Source organism: Dioscorea cayenensis, chromosome 6 (genome assembly GCF_009730915.1).
Source record: "Dioscorea cayenensis subsp. rotundata cultivar TDr96_F1 chromosome 6, TDr96_F1_v2_PseudoChromosome.rev07_lg8_w22 25.fasta, whole genome shotgun sequence".
Taxonomy (NCBI): Eukaryota; Viridiplantae; Streptophyta; class Magnoliopsida; order Dioscoreales; family Dioscoreaceae; genus Dioscorea; species Dioscorea cayenensis.
This window is the reverse complement of record NC_052476.1, coordinates 20030797-20045600: the sequence shown is the minus strand read 5'-3', so window position 1 is coordinate 20045600 and position 14804 is coordinate 20030797. Positions and strand designations below refer to the sequence as shown.

Here is a 14804-nt window from a genome sequence, read left to right as displayed (position 1 = left end):
TTAAGGATGAAATTGCCTACAAGTGTGTGGGATCATGCTATTTTGTATGAAGCAGCTTTAATATAGATCTGACCCACTACATGTAATTCATGTTCAACACACTAACTTGTTATGGGTAAAGAGTCTGATATTTCACATATAAAAATATTTGGTTGTGCAGTATATGTGCCAACAACACCACCAAATCATACAAAAGTGGGTCCACAATGCAGACTTGGTATATATGTTAATTATGACTCTCCCTCAATTATACGATATTAAAAGCCATTAACGGGGGATGTATTTACTGCTAGATTTGCATATTACCATTTTGATGAATCTATCTTCCCTTTCATTAGGGGAGAAATGATTACTCAAAATAAGCTAGAAAGAAATTGATTGGAATGCATCACGATTACATACGTATGATCCTCGCTCTAATGAATGTGAACTTGAAAGTTCAAAAGATCATTAAATTGCAAAATATTGCAAATAAAATACCTGATGCATTTACTGATACTAAAAGGGTAACCATGTCATATATACAAAGCTGCCAATGCTCCTGCATGAATTGAGATTCCTAAGGCCCCATTGAAAGAAAAACAAGTTTAAAATAAACCATGACAAAAAGCGTGAAAGACCAATAGGCTCCAAAGATTTCAGCTCTTAGAAAAAAGGAAACAGAAAAATAAAGCTCATAAAGAGGAGGATTTCCCATATGAGAAATGAGAGGAAAATATGAAACCTTCATAACATGATAATGAAAAAGAATCAATGGGGAATAATATTTCTGAAAATATTAAAAATTCTATTTGTTATGTAGATGATGGTAATAAATCAGCATGAGACCGAAATAAATGATATATTCATCTATAATGTGGCTACAGATATAGAAATAAATACAGATAATGATCCAAAGCCACGATCTATTAATGAATGTTGACAAAGAAATGATTGGTCAAAATAGAAAGAAGCTATCTAGGCTGAGCTAAATTCCCTATCAAAACGTGAGGTGTTTGGGCCAATAGCACCAACACCAGAAGATATAAGACCAGTCAGTTTTAAATGGGTGTTCATGAGAAAAAGATATAAAAATAATGAAATTATAAGATACAAAGCAAGATTGGTTGCTCAAGATTTTTCTCAAATGCCTGGTGATAATTATGAAGAGATATATTCTCATGTAATGAATAGAATTGTTTTATGATTGCCATGACAACAAGTAATAAATTAAATATGTGGTTGATGAATGTTGTCACAACATATTTGAATGCATTACTTGAAAATGACATGTCTATGAAAATCTTTGAAGGATATAAAATAACAGACATTACAAATCAATATCATTTATACTCCATTAAATTACAAAGATCTTTTAATGGGTTAAAACAATCTGAACGGTTGTGGTATAACTGTCTCAGTAAATACTTTATAAAAAAATGATACCAAAATGATAATATATATCCATGTGTATTTATTAAAAGTTCTATTAGCTGTTTTGTTGTGATAGTAGTATACGTGAATGATTTAAATCTTGAAGGTACTCATGAAATTGCAATTACAATATCATATCGAGGAGAGAATTTGAAATGTAGGATCCGGGAAAGACAACATTTTGTTTTGGCATAAAAATTAAGTACTTAGCATATGGAATATTTGTCCATCAATCAACCTCTACGGAAAAGGTGTTGAACAGATTTAATATGAGAGAAGATTTATCCATTGAATACTCCAATAGTTGTCCAGTACACTCGATGTTTAGAAAGATCCATTTCATCCACTTGAAGAAAGAAAGATCATTCTTGGTCCAAAAAAAGCAATATCTAAGTGCAATTGGTGCATTAATGTATTTTGTAAATAATAGAAGACCATTAAATCTCTTAACAAGATAAAACTCTACACAGACTTGAAAGACACTAGACCGGAATAATGGATATAAGTTCTCCTGAAATAAATTAAGAGTTATTTATTTGAGGGGAGATTATACTCTTTTTCCCTCGAGACAGTTTTTATCTCAATGGGTTTTTTTAATGCAAGGTTTTTAATGAGACAGTATCCCAACGATAGTGTATACTTTTTTCTTGACTAGGTTTTTATCTCATTGGGTTTTTCCTAGCAAAGTTTTAATGAGACATATCTTTTGGTCATAGGCATCCGAGGGGAGTGTTATGAATACTATAAAAATAATGGATGCATAATATAGCATTCGGTGACGCACAGTAGTATACGATAACAATGCAACAATCGGCATTACTATAGCAAATATTTAGATGTTGTTGTTGCAGCTGCACAACAATTTACTATAGTAGCAGACTGCCAGCAGTCAACACTGTTACTATTTCACCTACTAATGTATTTTAGACCGTTAGACCGAATTAATCATAATCGTTCATTCATTTCTTGAATGCCTATAAATACTCTCCTTATATTGTAAATGAGATATAGAAGAAAAAAATAGAAAAGAAAAATGTGAAGTATAATTCAGGATATTTGGTATATATCCTTTCTTTTTATTCTTATATTATTTATATTCTCTTTATATTTACAATATATTCATGGATATCAATGTCTATATTTATAATGATGATGGATTATTAATAGCATATACCATACCAAACTCTTTATATACTAATAATTAAAATTAAAATTAAAATTTTGTCTTATTGAGGAGGATATTCTTATCTAGAATGATCCAGTGGCGTAAGATAAGGAAACACCGACCACGGTGACCAGGGACTTAAATCCAAAAGTTCAATAGGACCGACATTAATTACTGAAAGGTCCCCCTTGACAATCCAACGGTTGTAATAGAAGATCAGTAGTTCAACGGCTACGATCGCTGACAGCACAACGACAGCGATGTCTTCTCCAATCGGGGCCGTTGGCGAAAGCGACACGCAACCTTTGGACGGTCACGATTAGCGTGTGAGTTTTGTACACTGTTTCAAGCACGTGGTGACGACTTTAACATATCAACCGTTGATATCTTCTGGTTTGGTCAACGGACGGCCAAGATTAAGTATGGTTGTTAAAATGGTTGGCATCATCTTGAGCTTATGTTGAAGCCCGGTGATAATAAGCGAACAATAACCATCTCCAAGTTTAAATAAAATAATACTTTTAGCCTCACAAAAATTAAAAAAATTGAGAAAAAAATTTAATTAATTATTATTAACGGTCACACTTAGAATTTTTTTAATTACTTGTCATCTATAAAAATTCTATGAATATTATCAGTTTTACGCTTCTCTATGTTTTAAAAGAGGTATGTGGGTAATTTTGAAAAATTAATATTTTTTTTTAAAAATTTATATTATCAATTAACTTGAATGCCTAGATTTTAATGTTTATTAAATAAAAATTTGAAAAATTTATAGTTCATAACTTCATGTGTGCGGAAGAAAGGAATATAGTATAATAATAAAAATTATTACAAAATATAAAAAATAAAATACCAATCGTTTTTATTATAGAGTAAGAATTATATATTTTTTAAACAATATTACATAGAGGTTTTAGATTTTTATTTTTTTAATATTATTTATTTATTTAAATTAGAATAACTAGCTAATTTAAGGGGGAGAAAAATATAATGTTTTAAGTTCTGTTAGTTCAATATTATAGAGGTATTTTTAACAGTATTTAAATAAAACCCAAAAAATAATAATTTTTTTAAAAATATATATATATATATATATATTAGAGGAATAGGAAAGAATTCAAGGGGCAATATGCAAAGTTCAAGGCGGTGGTAAGCTCACCGCCGGTGACTGGAAGCAATCCAAGTGAGAGAAAAGAAGCTATAAAAGCAAACGAAAAACGCCGAAGAGAAACACCAAGAAAAATCCCAGTTTGGTTCTCGCCCTTTCTCAATTTCTCTCTTTTTTGCTTCGAATTTCCTGGGTTCTCGCCCTTTCTCAATCTCTCTTGTTTTTTGCTTCGAATTTCCTCAAATTCCACCATTTTTCATGGGATTTCCCCCATTTTTTGAAGCTTGAATCGATTTCTCGGCCTCGAAAAACCCTGTTCAACCTCCAAATTGAGAAGGTGGTTTAGGGATTTCTTGGAACTCCCCGCATGAGCTGCTTCGTCAATCTGGGGTTAAACTCGAATTCCAATCACTTCATCACTTGTCTTTTGATTTTTTTCGTCCTTCATTATTCCCCTCAATTGCCCCCTTCCATCTTGAATTCGAGGAGTCGTTGGAACGGGAATCAATATGGAGAGCCGCAGCAACGTTTCCCTCAAAAAAGGTCCTCTGCCCTTTTTTTCTTGTTCTTCTTCATCATTTTGTTTGCAAGATTTTGCTTTAATTTAGTACTCGTCTATTTTGTTTCTTTTGATGAGTTTTGGATCACAAATTTGTTTGTTTTTTTTTTTGTTGGTTGGATTTGGATGTTCTGTGCCCTAGTTTTCATTGTATTTATGTAGTTCTATGATCTATCTTTTCAAGTGTTTTTGTTGAATTTTGATGAATCTATGGAACTAGGAAGAAATTCCTATCTGCATGTATTCATGTGTTGTTCCCAAAAGATGAGCAATGATTGTGCAAAACTATGAAGAAATTACTAAATGTTATCATAAAATTCTCCATTTGCAGCTTCTTATTCACTTGTGGAGAGAAGGAAGCCCCGTTCGCCGTCGTCTGTAATAGTTATAGGCAGTGGCTTTGCCGGCCTTGCTGCTGCCCGAGCTCTTAAGAATGCATCATTCGAGGTACCGGGCTTTGGTAGCATGCTGAAAGTGTTCACTTTGATCTTGGTAACTTATTTAGTATATTTGCTTCTCAGGTTGTTGTTTTGGAATCACGCGACAGGATCGGTGGCCGGGTTTATACCGACTACTCTTTTGGTTTCCCTGTTGATGTTGGAGCTTCTTGGTATGCTTATCTTGCTATTATTTCTAGTTCATTCTACATAGCTTGCTCTAAGAATTAGTACTGAACATCTGAGCATGTTCACAATTAGGTTGCATGGTGTGTGTAAAGAAAATCCATTGGCACCTTTGATTGGAAGATTAGGGCTTCCGCTCTACCGGACCAGCGGTGACAATTCAGTATTGTTTGACCATGATCTTGAGAGGTATTCTTAAACTACATATGATGAATTTTGCTGAAAACATATACAGTTGTTTAACTGGTGGACTAACTTACCAATTTGACATGAATATATACATACAGCTATGCTCTTTTTGATACTGATGGACATCAAGTTCCTCAAGACCTAGTTGAAAAAGTTGGCCAAGTGTTTCAGGAGATACTAGATAACGTATGAACTTCTGTTTAGTAGTGCTTATGGATCAATTAATTGCTTTGTTGCTAAGTTGGTTATATTGCACATTTGCACAGGCTGACAAACTTAGGCAGGAAAATACAAATGACTTGTCTGTAGCTCAGGCCATCACAATTGTCATGGATCGACATCCAGAGCTGAAGTAAGAAAAGCATACTGTTTATTAGTTCACAATGGGTGTGATGGTCTTTATCGGATGTCTTTCTTATGAAATTGATCGTCTAATTGCAGACAGGAAGGCCTGGCTCACAAAGTATTGCAATGGTATTTGTGCCGAATGGAAGGCTGGTTTGCTGCAGATGCAGATACCATCTCACTAAAAAACTGGGATCAGGCAAGTGAGAGTATTTTTACCTCAAAACTCAATGATGAATTCTAGTTGGTCCTAGATCTAATGTCATGTGATTATCAGCTTCCTCCAAAACATCAGTGTTTTCTCTTGTATTTTTGTTTTCTGTATAATGATCATTTGGAATGTTCATTTTGTACAGGAAGTTTTACTTCCAGGAGGCCATGGTCTCATGGTTCGGGGTTATCGTCCTGTTCTAACAACACTTGCAAGAGGCCTTGACATTCGTCTTCGTCACCGGTAGGTGTTTATCACTTCTCTACTTTTAGTTATCAGCATTTGCATGAGTCCAGTTCCCTAGTCTCTCATTTCAATTATGGTTTAAGGGTTACGAAAATAATCCGGGGTAAGAAGGGAGTAGAAATCACTGTCGAAAATGGTAAAACATTTGTTGCGGATGCCGCTATCATAACCGTTCCCTTAGGAGTTCTCAAATCCAAATCCATTAAGTTTGAGCCCCGTCTTCCGGAGTGGAAGGAAGAAGCAATCAATGATATCGGTGTCGGGACGGAGAACAAGATTGCCTTGCACTTTGAAAAAGGTTTTTCTGGCCTAATGTAGAGTTCTTGGGAGTGGTCTCTGCAACCACTTATGGTTGCAGCTATTTCCTTAATCTTCACAAAGCAACAGGTCATCCGGTCCTTGTTTACATGCCTGCAGGTCGGCTCGCCCATGACATTGAAAAGATGTCGGACGATGCTGCTGCTCGGTTCGCATTCTCTCAGCTGAAAGAAATACTCCCCGGTGCATCCGAACCGGTATGCTGTAACACTCTCTTTCAGTCTCAACTTTTAAAACAATAATTCTTATACTTTTTTTGCATTCATATTCTTCAACAGATTCAGTATCTGGTCTCACACTGGGGCACAGATGCAAACTCTCTTGGTTCCTACAGCTACGGGGCTGTCGGGAAGTCTTATGACCTCCATGAGAGGTTACGGATCCCTGTAGACAACCTTTTCTTCGCCGGTGAAGCCACGAGCATCAAATACACCGGATCTGTCCATGGTGCATACTCTACAGGTCTGATGGCTGCCGAAGAATGTCAGATGCGCCTTCTTGAGAAATACGGAGAGTTGGAGATGTTCCACCCGGTTATGGGCGAAGAGATTGCTGCAGTCTCAGCACCATTGCTTATATCTAGAATGTGATTATATGATTCACTGCTAGTCCTAATGCTAGCAATGCTATCATCCATTTTTAATGTAGAGGAGAAATCTAAGAAAATCTGTTGCTTTTCTATGGTGTCTTCTCATGAAGTATTTGGTATTTGTTGCATGCTAAGTTATTGTGAAAGGACAGGTAGCTAGTTTCTATAGCTACAAGACTTAAAACTTTATAAATAAAATGAAATATTCTCCATGCATCTGTTTTCCTTTATTCTCATACCGTAGTGATGCAGAGTCGACAATAATTAGTATTCCTTGGATAAAATATTGACAGGGGAAAGGGATGGCCACCTAAATTTTTATTCAAGGAAAGAATATGTCCTGATGAACTCAAAGCAGGATACATGAAACATAGTAGAACACAAGATATGCCATTTTTGAAGCAGTTCCAATATTAATTCATCATGGCCAAGGGAATGCCACAAATTGTGTGGCATTAGATAAATTAAACACAAAATTTCATTGAAAAAGAGAGAATCAGGATACAATTCCAAAACTTGCATGTAAATGTGATGTTCTAGCTTCAGAGTTGTTCAAGATGGAAGAGTATTATGCACCTTCTATCATTTCTGATTTGCAGCTTCATCCATGTTTGGATCCTTTTCAAGAAACCCGATTGTGAATTTGTTTTCTCCAATGTTCATGTTAATGAAATCCTAGAAATAAAATTAAATCAACGATGAATTCAAGTTCCTCGTACCAAATATTGGTAGAGGGGAAAGGGATAACCACCTAAATTTTCATTCATGGAAAGGATATGTCCTGATAAACACAAAGTTGGATGCATGAAACATATTAAAGCACAAGATTTGTGAGTTTTGAAACAGTTGCAAGATTAATTTCCCATGGCTAGGGAAATGCCACACTTTGTGTGACATTAGATAGATTAACCACCAAATTTGGATACATAAAGAGTGATTCAAGCATACAATTCCGAAACTTGAATATAAATGTGAGATTCTAGCTTTACTGTTGTACAAGATGGACAAGTATGCACCTTCAATCATACGTTCCGAAGCCTTTTCAAAAAACTCTATTGTGAATTTGTTTTCTCCAAAGTTCATCTTAATGAAATTCCTAGAAATAAAACTATGGCATGGTAAATGTTCTAACAAAATGAGTGAAAAACTATGCTTAGCAGAACACCATGTGAATGTTGATAGTTATAAGCATACACAAAGAAAAAGGTAAGGGGTCTTCTCTACCTCGAAGATTTGATTATTCTTGCATCGTGTTGTTGTCTTTCTTTCTTTTACTAGCTTTTCGTCGGTTAAAACCAGTGTTTACTTTGCTTCTTGTTTCTGACTGCACAACCTCCTTTAACTTGGCCAAAGCTGTTAAAATGCCCAAAGAAATGAAATCCTGGCATTAGCTGAACTATTACTTTACGAGTAAAAACAACTAGTGAGTGTTAACCATCAACATAAGAGACGTTGCTGAACTTATATTTGACTAATTTTATTAAATTTACCGGAAGAATACAAAGGGTGAAGATGTTCAATTGACTCGGCAGCGAGTGGATAAACACTGCATGAGTTATTATTAGCTTTTTGAAGCATTTTCTTGAAGCGTTTGACCTGTAAAATACATTTAAATTTTCAGTATGAGATGACAAAGGCATAAGAACCATTACATAATGCCTTTAAGTGCATAATCTTGAACAATATCACTCTATTTCAACTAGATAACTAGTTATTCACATTGCGACACATATAAGAGCATTGAAGTTGAAATTTCATTGCCAAAATATCAACATCGACTAATAATAGCTTCATTACCTCATTTTTTCTCAACAAGGTAAAACAACATCCCTGACTGGCCTGCCCTTGCAGTCCGGCCTGCTCTGTGTATATATGTCTTGATATAAGGGGGCATATCATAGTTGATAACATTTCTAACCCCCTCGACATCCATTCCTCGAGTCATTGCATCTGAAGAAACAAGCACGTCTATTTCCCCATCCCGAAACCCTGACAATGTTTTGCTGAAGTGGAAATCTGTGTAAGCATGACAAGGATTCCATGCAAAGATAAACAAAAAGATTAAACCAAGAGGTAAGAAGATTGGGGCACCATCAAGCTATAACATGATTCTGGCCAGTATGTTCAAAACAGGTCTAATCAGGACGGCCAAAAATTTGAAAGATAATCTCTCATTCTCAGTGGATGGAACACACATGATGGCAAAGACATGCTTTATTTAACACCTTTAAGAGGCATGTCCAGCTAATGTAATGTAATGACACAATAGATATAGTTCAATTGATGATGGCAGTTACCTTCTTACAGACTGGCGCTGCAGACCCGAATATTCACTAAATTTAAAAGGCAAGTCTCCAAAAAAGTTCAGTAAGACGCTGAGCCTGTGTGTTGATTCAACAGAAGAAGTGAAAACCAGACACTTTTCCCCACTTAAATGTTGTAGAAGAGCAACTAGGTACAATGGCTTCAGTTTTGACTCACAAATCTGCAAATACAGAGCAACAATATATCAGTTTAGAAGCTTCCTCAAAAATAGTAATCCAAACATCTAATTTTGATGGATCAATCAGGTTAGCGGATAAGACACGTTTATTTTTCTTCATATTGGAAAAACTGAACCCTTATCAGATATGCATTCTGAATACTATATAGGACAAATCAATCACTGCCCTTAAACATTATGGCTAAATAGACAAATCAATTAATGCATGAGATGTATATGCAACTCAAGCATTCTATTCTTTAGAAATCCTACATCTTACTGAAACACCTACAAACAGCACCATAGCATACCAGCTTGTATGATTTCAACTTTTCAGGAAGTTTGTAGCGGCTGTCCCCACTTGTCAAGAGCAAAGGGTGATGCAAAGCAAGTTGAGAAAGCTTGCTCGGATCTTGAGTTAGTGTGGCAGAAAGAATCATCTTGACAAGCCTTGGGTAGGTTTTACCTTTAAAGCCCCTTTCAACACCTCTGTTAAGAGAAGTTTTGCATTACAAATTATAGATAAATAAATAAATAACACATTAATCAAGTAAGACACATGTATGAGGCTCTTAAGTTTCATAAGTTAATCAGCCCCATGTTTGAACGTATTTTTGACAAAAGGCACTATCACTACCAAGATTTCTTTTTTGTCTTTTTATCAAACCGTGACCTAAAAGTTCTTTCTGCATGGGTTAAAAGGTTAAGCGAAAAAGAATAACGTACGATCTCCTTAATGTAGTCAAGGAATTGAACAAATTTAGCCCACTTCTTGCTTGGTTAAATATTGCTTGATCATTCAAACAAGTAAGCTGAAGCACAGTTGGCAACCAGGACTGATAAGCCTCTCTTAACATCCTGTCAGTTTCATCAACAACCTGAACATTTGTATTAGATGTTATGTCTATAGCTCATTTAACCAATAAAAAAAAAAGTACCAACAAGAACAACCTACACATTTGATGGTATATTTAAAAAAAAAACGAACAAATAACAATTATAAGCAATTGCATTAATCTAAACGGAATCATGTATTAATGCAGGGACTCAATTGTTACACATAAAGTTTTTTTTTCCAATGAAAATATAAAGAAAGTTTAAAACTTGGCAAACTATCACATAAACAAAATGGTGCAAATGCTGAAAACTAAGGCAGCAGAATAATCTTGTAAATTACCAAGTAACACAGATGTTCAAGAGTAAAACCCTTTGTAGTGGTTATGTGATCCATCAACCTTCCAGGAGTAGCTACTAATATGTCCACAGCACTTTGTAGCTCAACATGTAAGTCTTCGGGATCCAAAGATACACCCATGTCGTACTTTGGTCTCTTAATAAGCTCTGAGATTTCATCCGCAATGGAAGATTGACCAACTGCCAAGCCTACACTCAAGCCAACTGAAGCAGCAATAGAAGCAAACACCTCCTTGACCTGAAGTGGATAGCCAACAAAGAAACCATAAGAAGCTGTAAATTCAAAGTTTAAAGAGAGAAAAGAATGCTTATCAGCATTAAACACAATATAAACAAGATTACATTGATATATTGAACTTAATTCCCATTAAAAATCAGGACAATTGTTTTAACACAGTTAACTGGTCTGATTTGAGAATATAATCAACTGTTTGGCAGCGATACATTACTGCAATAAAAATCAAATAAATTTGATGTGATAAGATCCCATAAATCAATGACATACCATCCCACACCAAAAGCATCTAATCATCCTTCTATAATGCGCACATGAAATTGTATGCCCATAACTTGAAGCAATGGAAATAATATCAAACCCAAAACAAGCCAATCCTGAGAAAGTCTGCCATGACTGAGATAACTGAGATAGTTCACAAAGTTCCAGAAAGGAAAGACTGTAACTAAAATTAATAATTTTACATGGAACTAGAAATTTGGTTACCTAACAAGCAAGACTATAGATAGAAAAAAAAACTGGTTGGGAAGGGCTTGGAGCAATTTTGACTCAAGAAATGTGCTACATTGTCCAGCAAGAACACAAAGCAGAAACAGGTGACATAAAAGATGATGTGGACGTTTTCAACAAGAAGGGCTACAAAGTACAATGGCATATTAAAAACAATCCTTTGCAAGTCTAACAAACAAAGGGGGAACATGTTTTATTAGCCATAAGGTCGGGGATAGGGATCATATCTTGGGCTTTGGCTAAAAGATTGTGTGGAATGCAACTAATAGGTAGCATACAGAAATATTTCAGTAACAAAGATAGAAGTTATAATAACCTGCAAAGCTAAATCCCGAGTAGGCAGCACCACTAGAGCACGCAAGCATCTTACTTTCCGAGTTGAGAGCATTTGCACTATAGGCAAAGCATAAGCCAAAGTCTTACCACTCCCTGTCGGTGAGTTGACACAAATATCGCGTTCAAAAGGCACCAGGACCAATTGTTTCCTGCCATACTGCTGCTTGCACAGGAAAGAGTGAATGAACACCAATCTTCTTTAAAGCATCCTCCAATCTAAAATAAAAAGAAAAATTTGTAAGCACAAACGAGGCTATAAACCTAGACAGCATTCCTTCTTCAGTACGGTAAACACCAGCATTGGCTCGAAATTTAATAGCAACCTCTTGAGGAAGCTTTGCAAACACTTTCGAGTTGCAAAAAAACGATGTTCTTTATAGAAAAAAAGAAAAAGAAAAAAAATCTTGACAGATCCTCAAATATATAATCCTGTAGTAGACAGCGAATTGATACGAGACAGAACAGTAGCATTTTGAGACATCTTTGCAAAAATATCAAGTTCCAAAATGAGATGTTTATGAGTTCTTTTTTTCTTGAAAAAGCTAATAAACACCAACACTCCACACAATCTCCTTCAAGCTAAGGTTCAAAAACTGAAAAGCCATCAAATGTCAAACTCAAGCTATAAGCTTTACAAGACAGCAGTTTCTCTATCAACTAAAATTCAACAAAAACATCTCCATTGATTCAAAAGTATGAAAGCAAGCAAAAGCTTTTTCCCACAGACCAAGAATTCTGAAGCAAAATACCGGTTTCTACCATGCAATGATGCTAAATTCACTATTCAAAGATAAAATCGCAGGTTTTTCACACAATATACAAAAAAATAAAAACCCAATATACGACCTGGGATCGAGGCAGGGGAGGAGGCCAAGAGGGCACTCATCGAAGTGATCGATGTCAACCGGGCTACGCATCCATGGCAACACCGGAACGCTCTTCGGCTTCGTATCCTCCTCCAATTCCATGCTTCTACGATCTCGAGCACTGATCAATAGCGAGCGAGCTGAACCTCTCCTCTCGAACACGCGCGAGGTTGCCGATGGGTTTAGGGTTTGTTTTTATTTTTATTTTTTCATTTAAGTCCCTATGAACTTAAGAATCACACTATATTTAAATAGCAGTATATGTGCAAAATTAATAATTATAATAATAATAATAATAATAAGTGGAGATTGCCAAAAAAAACCCTCTAAGTTTGTAAAATTGCCAAAAATACCCCGTTAGTTTTGCAATCCCTAAAAACCCCCTCCTTTTAAACAATATGTTTTTCAAACCCCGCAAAGCTGGGATGTGAGCACGAGTGAGTTTCAAAATTTTATGGGACGAAAATACCCTTGCAGCGGGAGTCGTGGGACTGCAGCCCATCTCGGCGGTTTGAGAGGAAGTGGGGTGGGTTTCCATAGGGTAATCCCAAGAGGCAATTTATTAGAGCTAGTTACTTTGCTTTTTTTCTCGATTCGCGTCTTCGACTTTTCCATTTCAAGTCGTCTCCGAAGTTGTCTCTACTGCTGAAGCCTCCGTAATTGGCATTTCATCGACTTTTTCCCTTTCCATCTGGTATCTCGAAGGAGAAGTCCCCCGCAACTAGTTGGCATTTCATCGATTCATAATCTAAGGTATTGAGTATGGTTTTATGTTAACTGCTCATTACAAAAGAAAGATTTTTTTCGGTTTTTGTTTTGTGCTCTTGTTTTTGTTGGAAGATATTGAAGTCTGCAGAGGGATTTCTCGGCTGGGGTTTTGTTAGTCTTGCAGGGAGATTTCTCAGCTAGGGTTTTGTTTGTTTTGCATTTTCGTATGTATACACTATCGAAATAGTTTTTTCGATTGTTATGATTTGTGTAATATTTATAATGTACATTTCCCCTTTCATTTGATATGGTTGCAGTTTTACAAATGAGGTTGACGTTTAAGAAATGAGATGTTACAGTTTAAAATTTGTTGTCTCTGTTTAAGTATTCCCGTCTCTGTTTAAGAAAATGGGTCTCTGCTTTAACATTTGATATCTCTGCTTTAATAACCGAGAGGTTACCGCTTTAAAACCTTATATTTCCGCTTAAACTTTTGTCAATCCTGCATGTTGAATGTGTTGTTATTGTCAGCAGCTTGTGATTATGGCGGTCAACCTAGTTAATGGGCGATGCTATTTGACACCGAGTTGTGGAGACCTTAGTCGAATTGAAAGATAACATGACCCCTCGACACTGGGAGATTATTCGAAGGACACCGTTTGCAGCGTTCACTAACCTGGAAGCTATATACCAAGAGAGGGCCCTTCTTGATTCTCTTTTGCAATGGTACGATGGTCGTACCAACAAATTCAGGATCGGGAAAAAGCTCGCCGAAGCTTTCGAGCCTCGAGATGTGGCCCTCGTTCTTGGTCTCAGTTGCGATGGCGACGCGATCGTCTTTCGAAGAAGAAAACCCGGTCGGCTCGAAGGGCGGTATTTATCAAAAACCTACGAGAGACACGAGACTCCATCAAGAGCACTCAGTGCAACTTGTTCGACGAGGGAGAAGAAGATAATTTTGTCAAACTCCCGATGGTGTACCTCATGGGTGCAGTCCTCTTCCCAAAATACATCATGACTCGGTTCCGAATCGGATCGCTGATTACGTCGATGATCTACCGACCCATGGGGCGATACGCATGGGCGCGAGCGACGCACAAGTGGCTTATGGAGGATATTCCCCAAGCAAACCGCTCGAGCGCAAGATAGATCGCTGCGGAAGAAGACCAACACAGTGGTACATTAAGGGGTTGCTTGGTCGCGCTTAACGCTCGGTTTTACGAGATGACCGAACGGGGAAGAAAGTCCGTTTCAGCAAGATCCCAAGGATGTTGTGCTACGGTGAAAGTACTTTTACCGAAAGCAAGCGACCGGTAGAAACCAGACTTTGTCATCGCTCGATGGGAAAGAGGTAATAAATCATGGACAATGTTTAACATAAGTCTTTAATGTTTAAACATATTATTTAGTGTTTAACTTTAGTATTTACCGCTTTAAAAACTCTATTCATACTCGGGTTTAAATATTTTGTTCTCCGCTTTAAATATATTCTATAACCTTTAAATATATAACCACTGCTTAAATATAGTTTTTATAGTTTAAAATGAACGATTTCACTGACATTGTTTGGTTTATATATGTTAGTTTCTCGAGTCGTTCCGCGAAATCGTCAAGAAGAAACATTTATTGGGGCCAACCGAAGGATGGATGTTATTGCTCCGGAACCACTTGCTCGAAGGCATGATGAGAGGCGAGCCTCTATCG

At 36.4% G+C, this 14804-nt stretch overlaps 2 protein-coding genes across 2 annotated transcripts; one reads left to right on the top strand and one right to left on the bottom strand.

Moving 5' to 3' along the window:
* The first annotated feature begins 4056 nt into the window (after nt 1-4056).
* On the top strand, nt 4057-6983 carry LOC120263375 (polyamine oxidase 3-like). Its single transcript, XM_039271244.1, is given in 11 exon segments — nt 4057-4232; nt 4580-4695; nt 4770-4858; nt 4947-5060; nt 5159-5246; nt 5327-5412; nt 5502-5604; nt 5762-5859; nt 5946-6156; nt 6159-6377; nt 6459-6983. Coding segments are annotated over 11 exon segments (1470 nt in total). The 5' UTR covers nt 4057-4198; the 3' UTR covers nt 6771-6983.
* A 246-nt stretch (nt 6984-7229) lies between these two features.
* On the bottom strand, nt 7230-12590 carry LOC120263374 (DEAD-box ATP-dependent RNA helicase 1). The gene is given in 12 exon segments (XM_039271243.1): nt 7230-7444; nt 7994-8122; nt 8260-8365; nt 8567-8593; nt 8595-8772; nt 9067-9254; nt 9563-9740; nt 9978-10129; nt 10429-10683; nt 11507-11653; nt 11655-11742; nt 12373-12590. Coding segments are annotated over 11 exon segments (1557 nt in total). The 5' UTR covers nt 12495-12590; the 3' UTR covers nt 7230-7444; nt 7994-8006.
* Between the last annotated feature and the right edge of the window lie 2214 nt (nt 12591-14804).